The sequence below is a fragment of the Phyllostomus discolor genome, chromosome 8 (assembly GCF_004126475.2).
Source record: "Phyllostomus discolor isolate MPI-MPIP mPhyDis1 chromosome 8, mPhyDis1.pri.v3, whole genome shotgun sequence".
In the NCBI taxonomy this organism is placed as follows: Eukaryota; Metazoa; Chordata; class Mammalia; order Chiroptera; family Phyllostomidae; genus Phyllostomus; species Phyllostomus discolor.
The window spans coordinates 106,970,750-106,987,109 of NC_040910.2; the positions used below are offsets into that span (position 1 = coordinate 106,970,750).

A 16,360-nucleotide genomic window follows, 5' to 3' on the forward strand; every position below is an offset into this window, starting at 1 on the left:
CCCCAGCCCCATACAGCACTTCCAGACACGCTCTGGGAGAGAACACAGACCGTCCCCCCCATCTTCTGGCCCCCCCCCACACTAATTCACAGCCCGTCCCTCCCTCATTCATTCAGCAAATACGTACCGGGCACCAACTGTGCGCCAGACACTGGCTTGGGCGACAGAAAGGACCAGTTTCTTTAATCTGGGGACCAGTCCGTCAGGAAAAAGAGGTACCCCAGGCGTGACAGTGCCTTGGCGGCGGGAACCAGCCCTCTGAGCCAGGGCCTGAGGGTGGAAGAGGAGTTTGCCAGGCAGGGAAAGGGCAGGAAAGGCACTTGGGACAGAGGGCAGAGCATGTGCGGACACGTGGGCATGAGAGAGAACGCGGCCCGGTCGGGGCTGCCGTGGCCGGAAGGGCAGAAGGCAAGGCTGGGGGGGTACTGGGAGGCCAGCGCAGGGCCCACGAAGGAACCAGGGCTTCCTTCTGAGGAAGGCACTGGGGATTTCAAGCAGAGAATGCCGTGACCAGATTTGATTTTTGGAAAGATGGTTATCTGAATGAGGTGATGGGCGCCGGGGGATTTGGCTCTGAGATGTGTCATTTAACATCGCTTCTCCTGCCCTGGCCGGTGTGGCTCAGTTGGTTGGGCGTCCTCCCAAACAGCGAGAGGTCGCTGCTTCCATTCCTGCTCAGGACGCACGCCTGGGCTGTGAGCCCGTTCCAGGTTGGGGCACCTACGACGGGCAGCCGATCAATGTTTCTCTCCCTTTCTTTCTCCCTGCCTTCCCTGTCTTTAAATACATACAATCTTCATAAAGCAATCAATCAATCAATCAATCAATCGCTTCTTCATTCCCCAGGGCCCAGCCTGAAGTGGAAAAGAAACCCGAGTCCACTCCTAGTTCCTCAGACACTCCTTTCCCTCCTCCCCCTCCTGCAGGCCCCTGCCCCGGTCCATCTCAGCCAGTCTCCGCAGGGATTCTGGGACAGCCTCAGGGCACGGGGCACCCCGCCCTCTCACACTGCCACCCGGTGACAGGCTGACCCTGGCCCTCCGCAGAGACCTGGATTGAGGGTACTGGCAGGGACTGGGGGTCCCGGGCCCATCTCTCAGCTCAGCGTCTAGTCCCAAAGGACGAGCCCCTCCCCCAACAGGGAACCATCAGCTTGGAATTTCGGGCTATGTGGCTTCTCTTTTCTTTTTCTTTTCATTGATTTTGTTTGTTTATTAGAACTTGAAAATTTTATTTAATTTTGGTTTTATTTTTATTTTTTTCAAAAGATTTTTATTTACTTATTTCTAGAGAGAGGGGAAGGGAGGGAGAGAAACATCAGTGTGTGTTTGCCTATCGTGTGCCCCACACCGGGGCCCCGGCCCGCAACCCAGGCACGTGCCCTGACTGGGAATCGAACTGGCAACCGTTTGGTCTGCAGGCCCGCACTCAATCCATGAGTCACACTAGCCAGGGCTGTTTTTTATTTTAGAGAGAGGGAAAGGGAGGGAGGGAGAAAAAAATCAATCGGTTGCCTGGGACCGAACCCACAACCCAGGCATGTGCCCCAAACTAAGGACTTTTCAATTTGCAGGACAATGTCCAACCAATTGAGCCATACCAGTCTGGGTTCTTTTTATCGATTTTAGAGGCGGTGGGGGAAGAGAGAGAGAAACCAACATCAGTTTGTTCTTCTACTTACTTATGCATTCATTGGTTGCTTCTTATATGTGCCCTGACCAGGGACTGAACTCACAACCTTGGCGTATTGGGAGGATGCTCTAAGCAACGGAGCCGTCCAGGGCCTCGGCCTCTCTTTTCCACTTTGGGCTTTGGTACAAAGCAGGCTGAAGCCTGTAACAGTGAAAGTGCAGTGTTTGTGCCCCTCTCTACTCCCAGCCTCCCTCTCCTGCCGTGGTCGGGAAGGCGAGCGCGTTTCAATATCCGCCTAAAGCAAACATAATTAGGAAGATAAATCAGCTGGAGGAGCCCCCAAAGTTTAATACATTTCCAACACCACTGGCAACGGATTTTGGTCCCCTCCGTAGGTCTCGGTTGCAGACGTTTCATTTCCGGGGAGGAGTGGTACCTCTGCACCGAGGAGCCCAGTAGGTAGGAGGTGGCCATGGGGCTGCTACCACACCCTCGAAGCCCCTGCAGGCTGGAGGGAGGGAACCTCACTCCCACCCCCACCCCCACCCCAGTGGTAGGAGTCAGACTCAGCTTCCTCCACTGCAGCTGTTTCCCCACAAATTAGACACCCGTTTGGGAAACAATGTAGCCTCGTTAATCACTTAATGAAATAAACAACTAATCATGCTGTGGTGCTTTCAGTGTTTCTTAACCTCAGCAATCAGCCTGTCCAGAAGGGAGGAGGGAGACGGAAGGGCAGGGCCTGGGTCTAAGCCCCGGAATGCCTGAGCTGACGGAGGGTTATCTTGTCATGCCAGCTTTCCCTGGAGGGACAGTGATACAAAGAGCTTACGAATTGGAGGCACAGGTTTCAAGGCCCGTGTCCCAGCCCTTCCCCTGCCTCCCCGGGGAGCCTTTGGCAAGGCCCTGCGCCTGCCTGACCCTCAGTTTTCACATCTGGGAAGAGGGAGCTGGCCCCACATTTACCTTGGGTTGTCGAGGAAGACTCGGGAGAAAGGATGCAGAGAGCTGTTTGACCCTTTAGGGAGGGCTGAGCTGGTGACAACCTTTATTTTTTCACAACGGAGACACTCAGTGCTTCGGAGCTGGGCCCGAGGGAATCAGGAGAGGCTTCCCGGAGGGGGTGCCTGTGCTAGGAGTTCAAAGGCTGGAGCAAGGCGGAAACACAGGAAGGGGAGGCGGCTGTGCCCTGTGGGCACGCCTGGTCCTAAGGACTAGAGCCAGCTGTCTCGACTCCTCCGAAGACTAGGGCTTTTGGTCCCCATTTTTCCAAATGCCTCCATTACCTTTTCTGAAGTGTCTGGGTGAGGACCCCACGTTGCCATGGTGACCCCACCCCAGATAGACTGGTTCTGAAGGCTGAGGGAGGCGGGAAGAAGGGGCCCTGTGCCCGAGGGTGCCGGTGGACACCCGCAATCCCACACAGCTCCCTCTGCCAACTCCACTCTCGCTTCCCCAGGACAGGGGTTCCGCTCTTCTGTAGCACCCCCCCTCCCCGCTCTGTGGACAAAAGACTTTGTCCGCACACTCCAGTCCCGGTCCCGCCTGCCCCTGCTGGGTTCCCAGGTCCCTCTCCATCTCTCTAGTCAACCCCCTCCTCCCTCTCCTCAGGGTTTGGGGGTGAGGGTCTGAGAGGGGGATGCTCCAGCTTGAGGCCAGGGGGTGGGGGTGGGGCGCAATTCGCAAGCAACTACCTCCCAGGAGCCCGAGAGACGAGAGGGGCATGCATGTAAGTGCTCCTACCCCCGAGAAAATGCCTCTGCTGTTGACTCCTAAATAACAGATGTCTGTCTGCATATTAATGAGGTTGGACGAATAATTGGTGAGTTTTTCATTCAGTGTCAGAGTGAACCCAGAGGCCTTATGTTCACGCACATAGACACCCACTCACCAACCGCCCGCCCCGCTCTGCCCTTCCCCCAGAGCACAATGAGACAGGCGCAGATGCTGCCAAGCTTGACCCGCCGAGGGAAGGAAGGGGCAGGCAGGGACCCGGGGGGACGTCAGCAGGAGGGAGACCTCCGAGGCCTGGGACTGGGCACGTCAGGTTTCTCCCCCCCAGGGGCAAAAGCTTGTGTTTGTGAGATTTCACCACTGTGCGCAAGGGGCGCAGAGGAAGGTGGGAGTCTGGGGAGGCAGGCTCTGCCTGGGGGAGAGCAACGAAGCAGTGGCTTCCTCCAGCGAGCTTGTGCCTCCCCGGAGCCTGGAATCAGCCAGTCTCTTGCCCTGCTTTTGCAGCTCCCGTGCTAGGGCGGGAGGTGGGAGAACAGAGGTTTTGGAGTGGGACAGGTACCACATACCAGCTGGGTGCTCTCTGGGCCTCCCTCTCCTTGACGCTAAGCGTACCTACACACCGTGCAGTGTTGAAAGGATGAAATGAGATCATGTCATGTGTCTGTCTTTTTTTCTTTAAAGATTTTATTTATTTTTAGAGAGGGAAGGGAGGGAGAAAGAGAGAGAGAGAGAAACATCAATATACGGTTGCTGGGGGCCGTGGCCTGCAACCCAAGCATGTGCCCTGACTGGGAATCGAACCTGAGACACTTTGGTTCACAGCCCACGCTCAATCCACTGAGCTATGCCAGCCAGGTCATGTGTCTGTCTTAGTGCTTGGTTTGTAATAGATCATGACACATATGTGTCCCCTCCTCCCTACCCCACCCCCACACATACCAAGACAGTTTGAAAATTGCTACCTGTCCTATCGGACCCATCCTCGTTAAGACAGGGGTTAATGAGTTTAGTCATTACCCTGGCTGCCTGGAAACCAAGAGGAAGGGGCAGAGAGGGGCAGGAGCAGAGAGAGAATATCAGGCAGCGACAGGAGAGAAGAAAGGTGGAAACGAGGTCCGGAATAGAAGGAAAGAAACCACAGAGATCAAGACCCCTGAGCCAGCTGGAAACGGGGCAGGCATGGCTGGCGGGTGCAGCGACCGCTGGGACGAGCCTGGAATCCAGACTCAAGGATCCAGAGGCCTCAGTTCTCCCGGGAACTCACTGTGGGACTTGACTTAGCAAGCCTCACCTACTCTTAGCGTCTCGGCCTCCTCATGTGTAAAAGGATGGGGCTGGTTTGCTCTCTGATGTCCCTTCTCATTGTGTGCGAGTCCCCGAGTCCTCGTGGCCTGGGAGAGCACAGGGGAGGGGGGGCGCACTTGCCACCTCCCCACGATGGCCGATGGCCGATGGCTCGTCAGTCACTCTGGCTTTGTCTCTTCTTTCCCTTGGTAAATGGATCTGCTGCACCAGCAAACAACTGTCCATTGTGTCCTAATGAGGGACGAGCAGGGAAAACCAATCACTTATGATGCAAATGAGCGGCGGCTGCAGCCTCCTGGCTTCCACCGAGTGCTTCTCTCCACCCCCCACCCCCCACCCAGACCCCAGCGCTGCCCCATTGGGCCTCTCCGCCTAGCCCCAGTTCCCATCTGGTCCTGGAGGGAAGCCGGGGGAGGCCCTTCCCATTGTCACTCACTGTCACTCACTGTCACTCCCTGCAAGGAGCCTCAGCCCTTACAGCCTTGAGAGGCCCAGCTTCTCTGTCCTCTCTCGGGGCAACTCAGTTTTTGTTTCTAACCGAGGTGAAATTCACATAACATACAATTAGCCGTTTTAAGGTGTTCAGTTGTGGGACATTTCGTGCATCCTCCGGGTGCTGCCACCACCACCTCTCCAGGCTCGGGAGTTCTGCCCTCTGCCCACCTGCACATGCCGCAGCCTCCAGCGTGGCCCAGGGCAGCTGCTGAGGCCTCAGCCAAGGCCAAGGAGCAATGGAGGCTGGTGGTGTGCTAACAGCTCGGAAAAGTCCCCAGCTGGCTTGGGTCGAGGGGGACAAGCCAGGCACTCCGGGATGGAGCCCCGGAAGAAGTCTTGGGCTTTGGTGGGAAGGGAAAGCTCATCGGTGCCTTCCTCAGCACAGGCCCGGGCCCGGGGCTGTATCTATAGGAAATGGCCTCTTGAATTCCTATGGAGATTGTTCCCCCCTTAAGCGCTCTAGCATCTGGTTAGACACCAGATCTCGGTTTCCATGGCTTTCAGAGCCTCTGTGGGCTTGGTAGCTGCGGGGCGCCCTAAAACGGCCCTCACAAGCCCCGTGCCTCCAGGAGAGAGCTGCCCGCACCCGCCCCAGGGACAGGATTCACCGCGGGAAGATTTTCTATCTGCTTGGCACTAGTTTATATCAGAATCCTATAACCCAACAGCTGGGAAAACCCACGTATATTGTCATTTGAGTTTCTCTGCTAATATACAATACCATTTGGTTGTGTGTCATTTGCAAGAGAAGATGGCAAACATCTGCTTACCTGGGTGTCTGTTGCCTTCAGACTCCCCTTTTTCCCCTTCTCTAACCTCGAATGTGCGGTAATGCTTAAAAAAATAAATAAATAAGTAAACAATTCACTCCCCTGTAACTAACCAGTGCCGACTGCTGCAGCATTGCAGAGAAAAAAAACTTTCCGGGGTCACGACCTTTCTTCTATCCTCCGCAGCCCCTGCCCTCACTCAACAGTCCGCCCCCCCCCACCCTGCCTCCCAGACAAAACACAGTCCAGACAACATAATGAGGGCACTGCCATCTGTGGCCTAATGAGTAGGGATTCCCGGCCCAGTTAGCCCCAGGTCTGCCACCGAGTCACTAGGCGACCTCGGGCAACGGCCTGGCCCTCAGTGTCATCACCTGTAAAGTGGGGATAACAATCTTGACCCCAGCCACCTCCCAGGGGATGGGCGAGGAGGGAGAAATAATGGCTGTACTGGTGCTTTGAACTTGCAAACAGACGATCACGAACGTCGTCATTATTTCCACAGTGATGGCGGCGGCAGCTTATCTGTCCCGAGCAACCAGCCCGGAGGTGGCCTTGCTGGAGGACGCGTGGGTCGGGGAGACTGAGGTTCTCAGTCTGGGTGGGTATTGTTTTGATGATTAATCGCAAAGGCAGGGTTCCTGAGAGGCGGAAGAGAACTGAGGAGGAAATCTATACGTGTGGGCTGAGGAGAGGAAGGCTGATTCATTGTTGGACATTTAGATCTTTTATATTGTTTTTGGAGTAAAGTGGGGTCCTGGAAAAGTGTGAGGGAATGACGGCTCCCAGTGGCAGAAGGTCGACTATCGGCCGTTTACCAGGGAACACAGCTTTTGAGGGCGGGGCCTGCAGTTGGATAAACCCTTCACTAAGGGAGACCATTCATTCTTCCTTGAACTTACTCATTAAGAAAACACTCATTGGGTCCCTAGCAAGGAGTCTGCCAGGAGCACAGTCGGGTTACAACAAAGACAAAGTGGTACTAATCCTGCCCTAAGGACCTTCTAGTCAGATAGGAAAATAACTTAGCAAAGGGAGAAAGAGTCATAATTAAGGCAACACTCCTGCGGGGTTCTGAGCAGGGAGAGGTTCTGGCCTGGAATACCGGGGGATGCTCTCTGGGGGGCGGGCAGGGTGGGTAGAGTTTGGGCCTGCAGAGGTGGCAGGGCAGAGCTGGCTCAGCACAAGATGCAGTGTGAGCAAAATCCGTAGGTCCCCATATTTACCGCTCAGGGTGCCCGGAAGGGAGCAGCAGGTGAAGTGTGGAGGCATTGGATTTGGGCTTTGGAGGGAAAGTCTGGGGAGACGGGGTGGGTGGGTCAGAAAAATACATCCTTAGGAGACTCTGCTCTCTGGATTGGGTGCTCCCCCCATTCCAGCAAGTGGAGTTCTTCCTTGGGCCTTCTGGAATCTCCTGGCTTCCTTTTCACCTGGCCAAATCCTTCCCGAGCTCCAAGGGCCAGTGTGAGATGCTTCACCCAGAGGTTCCCCCATAACGGGCAGAGCCTGACCCCACCCCCCAGCCCCCAAAGGGCTTCCGAACCCGAAGGCGCAATTCTGCAAAGATTTTCTGGAGCTTTCTTGTCTCCCCCATTGGATAGTAAGCAATTTGAAGGCCAAAAATGGTGTAGGGAGCTGTTGTACGTGGCATGGAAATGTAGCTCAGCTCCCACGTGGAAAACCAGTGGGGAGTGAGCACTCAGGACCACGCCCACGGAGAGGTTCTCCCGTGGGGAACCAGGCCTGGGCCGCTATGAGACTTGCTTTTGCTAAAACTCCCTCACTCTGAATTGAGGCAGCAAGGGCTTACTGCAGTCTGAGCTAAACCTCCCAAGGATGGAGAGTGACTGGTTCAACCACTTTTCCCCTTGGTCTGCAACATTCTTCTCTTTGAAGTAATTAGCAACATTCTTTCCTATGTTATCTGTAAAAGGTAATCACCTGCAGCGAACCTGTGCCTAGTAAATGAGGACCATCCTCAGTGTAATGTGCCCAGAAAAGCAATAAAAGCCTGTCCAGGCAGGGGCCAGTGCCCTCTCTCTCTCTCACTCAGAGAGTTGCCATGCCGTCCCGTTTTCTCCAGAGGCCTTCTGTTGTCCGTGTGTATTTGTTCATAGCAGCCACAACACACAGGGATCCAGCCGGCCAGGATCCGCATCAGAATGGATCTTTTCTCTTCCACAGCCCTAGCGTGTACGTACACACACACACATACACACAGGCTACCACAGAAGTGGGCATGGGTGCTCCCCTCAACCATTGAGCTTATTGGGTTTTTTTAAAAGTTCATTTATTTTTAGAGAGAGGGGAAGGGAGGGAGAGACACATCAATGTGTGGCCGCCTCTCACCCTGGGGTCCTGGCCCGAAACCCAGGCATGTGCCCTGACTGGGACCCTTTGGTTCACAAGCTGGCACTCAACCCGCTGAACCATCCCAGCCAGGGCTCCTTCCCTCCTAATGTAGCCATCTTCTCCCATCCGCCTGCTGTTTGTCCCCTTTGGGTCTCCGCTACCACGCATCCACAGGTCTGCCTGCCTTTCTCCCTGGCGGCCGCCTTTCTCTTCTCCCCTCGGAGAGCCCACTGGTAGCTGACTCTCACAGGGCGGGTCGCCTGTGCCTTGCTCTTCATCAGTCAATAAAAATAAATTACAAAATCATTTGTTTTATTTGTTCTTGTTACCTTGAGGGCTGTCTGAAATTGCCTTGCTTTGGTAAAGCTGTATTTGCATATTCTCTGTGCTGGAGTCAAAGGCTGCAGCTGGGGTTTCGCTGCAATTTAAATATTAATAATACCTCCGGAAACCGCTAGCTGGGGACTTTTTTTTTTAACAGCCTGGCCCTTCTGCTCCTAGGTTGCTAACATAATTTAATCTTTGTCCTTTGCTTTGTATTTGTTTAAAGGGCCATTTTGAAGTCAACTGCAGCCAGCTGCTGCAGCCTCGTAGGTAGGAACTAGCTATTCAGCCCATGAACCTTAGTTTTTTCTTAACAGCCCTAAACTACGATTCAGTTCACTCCGGAGACAAAAGATTAGGCCGTAGGTAACACGTTATACCAATGAGCACCCTGTTTCACTAAGCCAGGATCTCAAACTTGAGCTTGCTTCTGAGTCAGGTTGCTGGGTCCCACCCTGTTGCTAGTTCAGCAGGTGGAGAGCGAGGAGGCACCAGGGTTTGCGCCTCCAACAAGCTCGTGGATGATACTGTTACCTGCCTCCCGTCCCTACCAGGGGACCATGGTTTGAGAGTCACCACACTTCACTGCATAGTAAGCTGCTTTATGGTTCCAGGTCCCCGAAACTAGAAGTCTGGAATGCTTGTCCCTTGGCCCCCATAAGATGGGGTGCGTCTCTGTAGTTCTCCATCCGCTCCAACCATTGCTTAAGATTTCCCTGATCGCTCAGACTCATCTCCGGGTCAGCCCCCCTCGCTCCTCCCCAGCCCCTGCTCGCCGCAGGCCCGGGCTGTCTCCAGGTCTCCTTCGTTACCTGCTTGCCCAGATTCATTTCTTTAATTTCCTCCTCGTTATGGGCAGATTTACAGGCTGTCTGCGGGAGCTGCGCGTCACTGGAGTACGGGAAGGGGGCCTCTGGCTCCGCCATCTCACAGCCTCTGATGAGCAAGCTCCCGAGGCGCCCGGCCAGCCAGCCCCGGTCTCCGTGGGGCTTCTGAGGGTGGACCCGCAGGGCCCCCGCACCCTGCCCCCCCTCCGCGCTGCCTGCCTCCGGCGCTGCCCTTATCTACGCCTCGCAGCCTTCGCGGCATACATTCCGGGCGGCTCGGCTCCTTCTGCTCCCACCTCCCCAACACTGATTTCTTTCCTTTTCTCCTGCGTGTTTTCGAGCCAATACTTTGTTGGTGATTCTGGTTGCATTTTTGAGGAGGGAGATAATCGATCAAGTTCTTCTCCAGGGCCCTCCCTGCGCCTGCATGACAATCCCTCCGCGTCTTCCTTCCCAGCTCCTTTGCAGAAGTTCATCTCCTGAAATGGTCACCAGATGGGGGCAGGGGGCCTGGCCCTGAGCGGGTCTACCTAGGGCCAGCTGTAGCACGTGGGTTCTTGACTTTGTGTAGGAAAGCTTTCACAACACGAGTCCAGGTAGCTGGGCCGATGAGTTTATTAAAGCTGGGGACAGCGACACAAGGAAGGGCTGAGCATGGAAGAAGCAACAGGAGAGCCTAAGCTGGGCTGCCTTGGCTCCCTGGGAAGGCAGGGAAGCCCCATCCCTGGGGCTTTGGGGGCAGGTTCCAGGGATGAGCCTGGGACAAGCTGCCAGCTGCCCACTGCCTGAGAGTTTAGGAGGCATGTGCCCATGAAGAAAAGTGGGGGAAGGAGAAGGGAATGGCGCAGGCTGCTCCCCAGGGGGAGGCCGTGCACTTGGTACCGCTGTCTGGAGGCTTTTATCTCTCTCTTGCGGGTGGGGATCTCAGGGGAGGGTTCCAGTAGAATATTCATCAGATCCCCAGGTGCGCCCTTTCAGGTCGTGGTCTCCCCTGATTGGTCAGTGACAGGCAGGGGGTCATTAGTCATTGCACCTGCTTCTGGCGTAGCCCACCTGGTGTTGCTGCTTTTCCGGGCCTGGAGCTGAAACGCCCTGAGGCCTGGATGTCGTCTCCAGGGAGGAAAGGTTGCCCTGGGGGTGAGGTCCTTGTTCTCCCAGTTGTGCCCCCTGCCAGGCCGTCTGCCCTGTGACCGTGTGCACCTGGCTGTACGTTGCGAAGCCACTTAGTTCAGCCATTTGCCTCAGTTTCCCGATTCCGCTTGCCTAGGAATTTTCCCAGCTTTTTACTATCCTGTCTCAAAATGAGATCAAGTGTGTACAGAAACCAGTTCCCGAAACACTGCTTTGCCGAGAGGGCTAAGAATTTCGGGATGGAAGACTGGGGAGACACCTTTAAGCCAGAGGTGAAAAGAACAAGTAGATTGACTCCATCGTCAGGTGAGACTCTTAAACCCAGCCAAGCATCACGAGGCAGGGCCAGAAGTTGACTTCCAGGAAAAGGTTACAGAGCTTAAAAAAAAAATCAGGGGGATAACTGTTGGGAGACTGAGCCAATCACAGAAAACCTTTTAATGTGTCTTAGTCATCCCTGCTCTCAGCCAGGATTCCTGGGAAGGCAGGCTGTCCTAGATAGATGTTGCTTTTTCTATTAACCCGTCAGTGATGGGGGCTGCGGGCTGCGGCCTGGCTCACCCCAGGGCCCAGCAAGCCTCGGCTTGTCAATGGAAATGGAACACTCTTGACTGGCTGGGTGTGTAGCACTTGCTTCCTGCCCGCCTTTACTGCCAACACTGAGACCCATGGACCCCCCGGCAGGCAGACGGGCTGGCATGGGTCCTAAGAGGTCGCGCTCTAGGGGAGGCTGAACTGGAAGGCTCTGACATCTGAAAGATAAGTGATCATGAGCTGGGATGCTGGGCGGGAGCGGAAGTAGAAGTAGCCATCATCCAATCCTGTAAGTCCCTTCGCCTAGGGCTGCTTTTGCAGGCAGAGCTGCCACTCGGAGGCAGGACCCTTCTACCGTCTCCCTCCGTGAGGATACAGGAAGTTGGAGAGCTAGTTCCCTTCACGGCCCGCTCCCCTCCCCCAGTTCTCCTGAGGCTTGAAGCGGCCCCTTCTGACCTGGGGTCGGTGACTGGTGCGAGGGACTTACAGGATCAGCTGACTGATGGGACAGAAAGGGCACGGGTTCATCTCCGGGCTCTGCAACCTTTTGAGAGAAATCTTTACTTTCAGTTCCCATTCTTCAAAGGAGGTGACAAATACCCACTTCTTAGAGCTGTGATGATGACTCAATGAGATAAAAATGTAACAATGGCAGCTCATTCTGTTTTTCTCTATTCTTCCCTCACCGGCCCTCCCTCCGTACAAATACAGCAGCACTGAACTGTGTGCGATTTCATTCTCTTTGCCTCACGGAGGATTCCAGTCTACGACAGTGCCAAGACCGAGAAACGAGGACACAGACTATCACCTGCGGATTAAGCATGTTAATGCCAAAGATGTCCTCCCTAGATTTCTGTCCGCTGGTTATTTAATCGAACAGGAGTTGAGGTACTGCTGTGAGGAGGCCTTGGAGCTGCACTTAAGGCGATGGGCTGTGAGATAGACGATCACCCTGGATTACCTGGTGGGCACACTCTAATCACCTGAGCCCTTAAAAGCAGAAATTCTTGCCTTGACTGGGGGCTCAGTTGGTTGGAGCATCATCCCATACACCAGAATGCCGTGGGTTCGATCCCCGTGCAGGGCACATACCTGGGTTGCAAATTCAATCCCCAGTTGGGGCACGTATGGGAGGCAAGCGATCGATGTTTCTCATTCCCTTCCTCTGCCTCTAAAATCAATGAACATATCCTTGGGGGAAGATTAAAAATAAATAACAGAAAACAGAAACTCTCTGGTAGGAGTTGAGACAGAAGAGAAAGTCAGCGAGTCCAAATGTGACAAAGATGGGACCAGCCCTTGCTGGTTTTGGAGGAGGCAGCAGGGGGTCAGAGCCTGGGGGTGTGGGTGGCCCCTGGGGAGCTAAGGACGACTCCGGCCAACAGCCCGCAGAGAAACGGAGACCCTGCGACCGCAAGGAGCAATGTGGCCCACACCACGGACCTGGGAGGTGGACTCATCCCCCAGAGCCTCCGGAAAGGAACACAACCTTGCTGGCACCTTCTTTTTGGCCTTGTGAAACCCGAAACAAAGGAACCAGCGGAGCCAACTTGGACTTCTGACCTACAGAGCTGAGATAATAAATAAATGGGCATTGTTTTAGCCACTCTATTTGTGACAATTTGTTACGGCAGTTAATAGAAGCTGTAATCCGATAGGCTGTAAAGACCCTTAATAACCCTGGGAGGGAGGAGGGAGGCGCTACCCCAAACCCCGCGGCACGGACCAGACTACCGCGCAGTGAAAAGGCTCTGACAAGTGCGCAGGCGCGAGCATGAAGAACGGTCGTGCGCGGTGGGAGCGTGTGCGCCAAGTTTATTTGCAGGTGAACAAGACAACATTTACACAAAACACACGGCGTGCGGAGAGGTCGGCACTGCCCTCGTACACCGGGGGCCGCGGAAGTCCTAGTTCTCCCAGCAGCCATCAACAGTCCCGGGTAATGAGTTTATGAAAAACACTTTCTCTTCCTTCAGCAAACAAAATTATTTATGAAGCCGTACATTCAGCAAGAGGGAGCAAAAGGGAAAAAAAATTACCTCAAGGAACGCAATAGCTCCTTTTCTGGTGGGATCCGTCATTTTACAGACATGAAATATTCATATCAGAGACCTTATATTTCAAGAGGAATGGGTTACATATCAGAGCCACAGGAGCAAATATATATATTTTTTTATTACCAACAGGGAATTAGAAGATTCTCTTTGGACACCGGTTCTTGCCCAGACTTTTGGAGATCAGGGTCAGTGTGACCGCCCTCTCTAATTAACCCTCAAATTTCACATTTCTAGCCACTCCCTGCCTCTGAATTCCCCACCAATGCTCCACTCCAGCCTTTGAGAGCTGCCCACGGACTGTTAAATCTCACCACAGGTCCCCAAGCACTCACCTTCCACGTAAGGGTTTGACTCTTGGCCTTATTAACACAGGGTTTTAGAGAAACAAATTCAGGGAAACCATCTACTCTGGGTCCAGCTACTCTGCCCCCAGCTCTAAGCCAACGGCCCCAGTACAAGGACTGGGGCTGATAAATAATGAATCAGCATCTTGCTCAATTGGTGGCATTTAAAATTCTTTTCAGGTGAAAAATTACCACAATTTTGTGCTCATGGCAGATTTCAAAGGGAGACGTGAAGCAGAAAATCTTTAAGGGACCCCGGCACAGCCAGAAGCCCTTTCCAGGCTGGAGTACATAAAATATTTAGTGACCAGGACTGTGGAAGGACTAAAGAGGAGGTCCCAGGGCCTGGAAAAAGGCCACTTCTTAGGCTTATCCTCGGAGTCCGGTGGAGACAGGCTCTGTATACAAGACACACGGGGCTGGCGGCCATCAGCAGCCGCCCTGGGAGGGCTGGGGGACCAGGTAGGCGCCCAGCTCCTGGCACTGGTAGAGGGCCACGCTGTCCAGTACCCACTCTCGGGTCACCACAGGTGCCGCACACGTCTGCCCAATCACTGAGGACAGAGAACACAAGCAAAGATTAGTGTCAATTCACGTTCTACCCGACCAGAGTCTCGTCGGTCCAGGCTGGGGACCTGCTTGTGTGGGGTCTCACAGTCCCTGAGGTGGGAGCCCGGTGTGGATTTTATGCGATGCTTCAGGACATAGGACCTCACTCAGCAGCCTGGGGAGTGGCTGCTGGTGAAAGCCTACGGCTTCTGACAACTTTATGAACACACGCTCTGCTCTGTTACAGGAGAAGTCATCAGAGAGAGCAACAGAGTGTGGAGATTTGACAATGGGGAAAACATATTTGCGATATCTTAACCTCCCCCAATGGAAATAGTTCATGCGTGACTTTCATAATGCAAAATAAACCAACAAAAAAAAAGTTTAAAAGGACATTGTAGCCATTCATTCATTCATTCATTCACCCCACAAATATTTGCTGAGCACCTCAGATGTGCTGAGAACTGTGCTCGGTAAGCACCAGGTGACCTGTGGTGACACAGGACTCCATGTGACACAGACACGTGCTTGCGGCCTTCTGAAGCCCCACACGGGTGCACTGCCCGCTCCAGCTGACCTGAGCGAGCGGGACACCCAGGCCTAGAACCACCACGGCCATCTGCACACTCACCCGGGCTCTCTAGCCCGCACTCCTCTGGATGAAGGTTTTACGGCAGGACTTACCGTGGGAGCCACTGTCCTCCGCCCAGGCGTCCGGCTGCGTGACCACAATCCTGTGAGTGCCCTGCGTCCCCAGGGAGGAAACGACATTGAGGATATCAGAACAGGACTTGGAGAACAGTCGCTTCGCCACTCCTTGGCGGTGCGCCGAAGCAGGCTCCTCTGGGGCGACCACACAGAGGAAGGCGAAGGGCACACGGCAGAAAGGGCTGGCGGTGAAGAGCCTCCCTCCGTGTATTAAGTGAACACTTCTAGCTCCCAGGCCCCGGCTCGCCCCTTACAGATGGAGACTGCTGGCACAGACGCGTGGTCAGACAAGGCCTGCGGCGAAGAGAAGCTTCTTGGGCCACACGGGGGTGTGAAGGGGCGGTCACGGGGACCGACTCGCTCAGTCACCAGGCAGAGTACCGTGCCCTCCCCCTCTGCCGGGGCACCCGGCGCTTACCTCGCCCACGGTGAACGCCGAAGGCTCCTTCACCACGGCAGCCCCGCAAAGCCGCACCATCCACTCTAGTTGATCTGGAGAGGCATTTAGACAGAAGATACCACGGTCATCTACACGTTGCACCCGGGCTCCGCACCCCACACTCCTCCGAGTGGAGACTGACAGCAGGACTTCTCAGCGGGAGTCCCTGTCTCTCTGCCCCAGAGGGACGGAAGGCTTAAGTAGAGGGGTATGGATTCCAAGTTAATCTGTCACTGAAATGCTACCTGTTCTGGTTATCGGTCCCCATAAGGCCACTTGGTGGATAAGGTTTAACAGTCCCTCAAACAAAATACAAGAAAAGATCTAATTCCCATTAATTTGCTAAACTGCTGGCTGAGATACTGTGAAAACAACACCCACTGTCTTCCCTCCCTCCTTGCCTAATTCTACGCGGGTAACCGATAATCACAGCCACTGAGCACACCGCACTTGGTGGTAATTACTGTACATGTCAAGAGATGGGAAAACAGTCCCTTAAAAAAAAGAAAGAAAAAGAAAACCCCTGTCATCCCGGACAGAGGCGCAGCGCGCCAGCTGGAAAGGCTCCCTGGAGAGCTGGTTCACCGACATTGCGGGGCAGAAACCATGAGACATGGCCCCTGGGCTTTACTGGGACCTGGAAAACGGGGAGACCTGACCAATGGGTGGCTTCCGGACCTCTCTGGGCGCTCTTTTCTATCAACCTGTTTCTGGAGACTGCTAAGGTGCCCTCTTTGTCTGAATGTATCGAGGTCAACTGACTCACCTCCAAAATGATACCCACGGGAGGCGCTGGTTTTCATTACACCAAAGCACAAAAACACTGAGAAATCTATGTGTGGCATGTGGAAATTTCATAAAAACTCAATCAATAACCAATAAAGAAGACATAGGCAAAATTACTTTGCCAGGCTCCCCCGCTGCCAGCCAGCCAGCCAGCCAACCCCGACCAGACGGCAAGGCCCTGTTCTGCGAGCAAGAGGGCTGGGCCCCTCGGGCGGAAGCGGGCACCGAGGTAGAGGCGGCCGGCCTTCGGGTTGAAAATAAGGAACCAGACCCGCACATGCACCAGGGCCGCAGTGCCACGCAACCCCACAGAGCCCACGGCACTCCCGGACACAGCATCACACCCAGGGTCGGATGTCATGAGAAGACGGTC

General features: G+C 54.5%; 1 protein-coding gene across 7 annotated transcripts in view; it reads right to left on the reverse strand.

The window, feature by feature from the left end:
• Window positions 1–12,897: 12,897 nt before the first annotated feature.
• Window positions 12,898–16,360, reverse strand: part of BRCA1 (BRCA1 DNA repair associated) — a 52,688-nt gene continuing 49,225 nt past the window's right edge. For all 7 annotated transcript variants that reach the window (XM_036033959.1, XM_036033960.1, XM_036033962.1 and 4 more), the window contains 3 exons: window positions 15,181–15,254; window positions 14,739–14,799; window positions 12,898–14,059 (listed from right to left, as the gene is read on the reverse strand). In XM_036033959.1, the coding sequence (XP_035889852.1) occupies window positions 13,935–14,059; window positions 14,739–14,799; window positions 15,181–15,254 (260 nt within the window). In that variant the 3' untranslated portion in view covers window positions 12,898–13,934. The remainder of the gene's footprint in view (window positions 14,060–14,738; window positions 14,800–15,180; window positions 15,255–16,360) is intronic.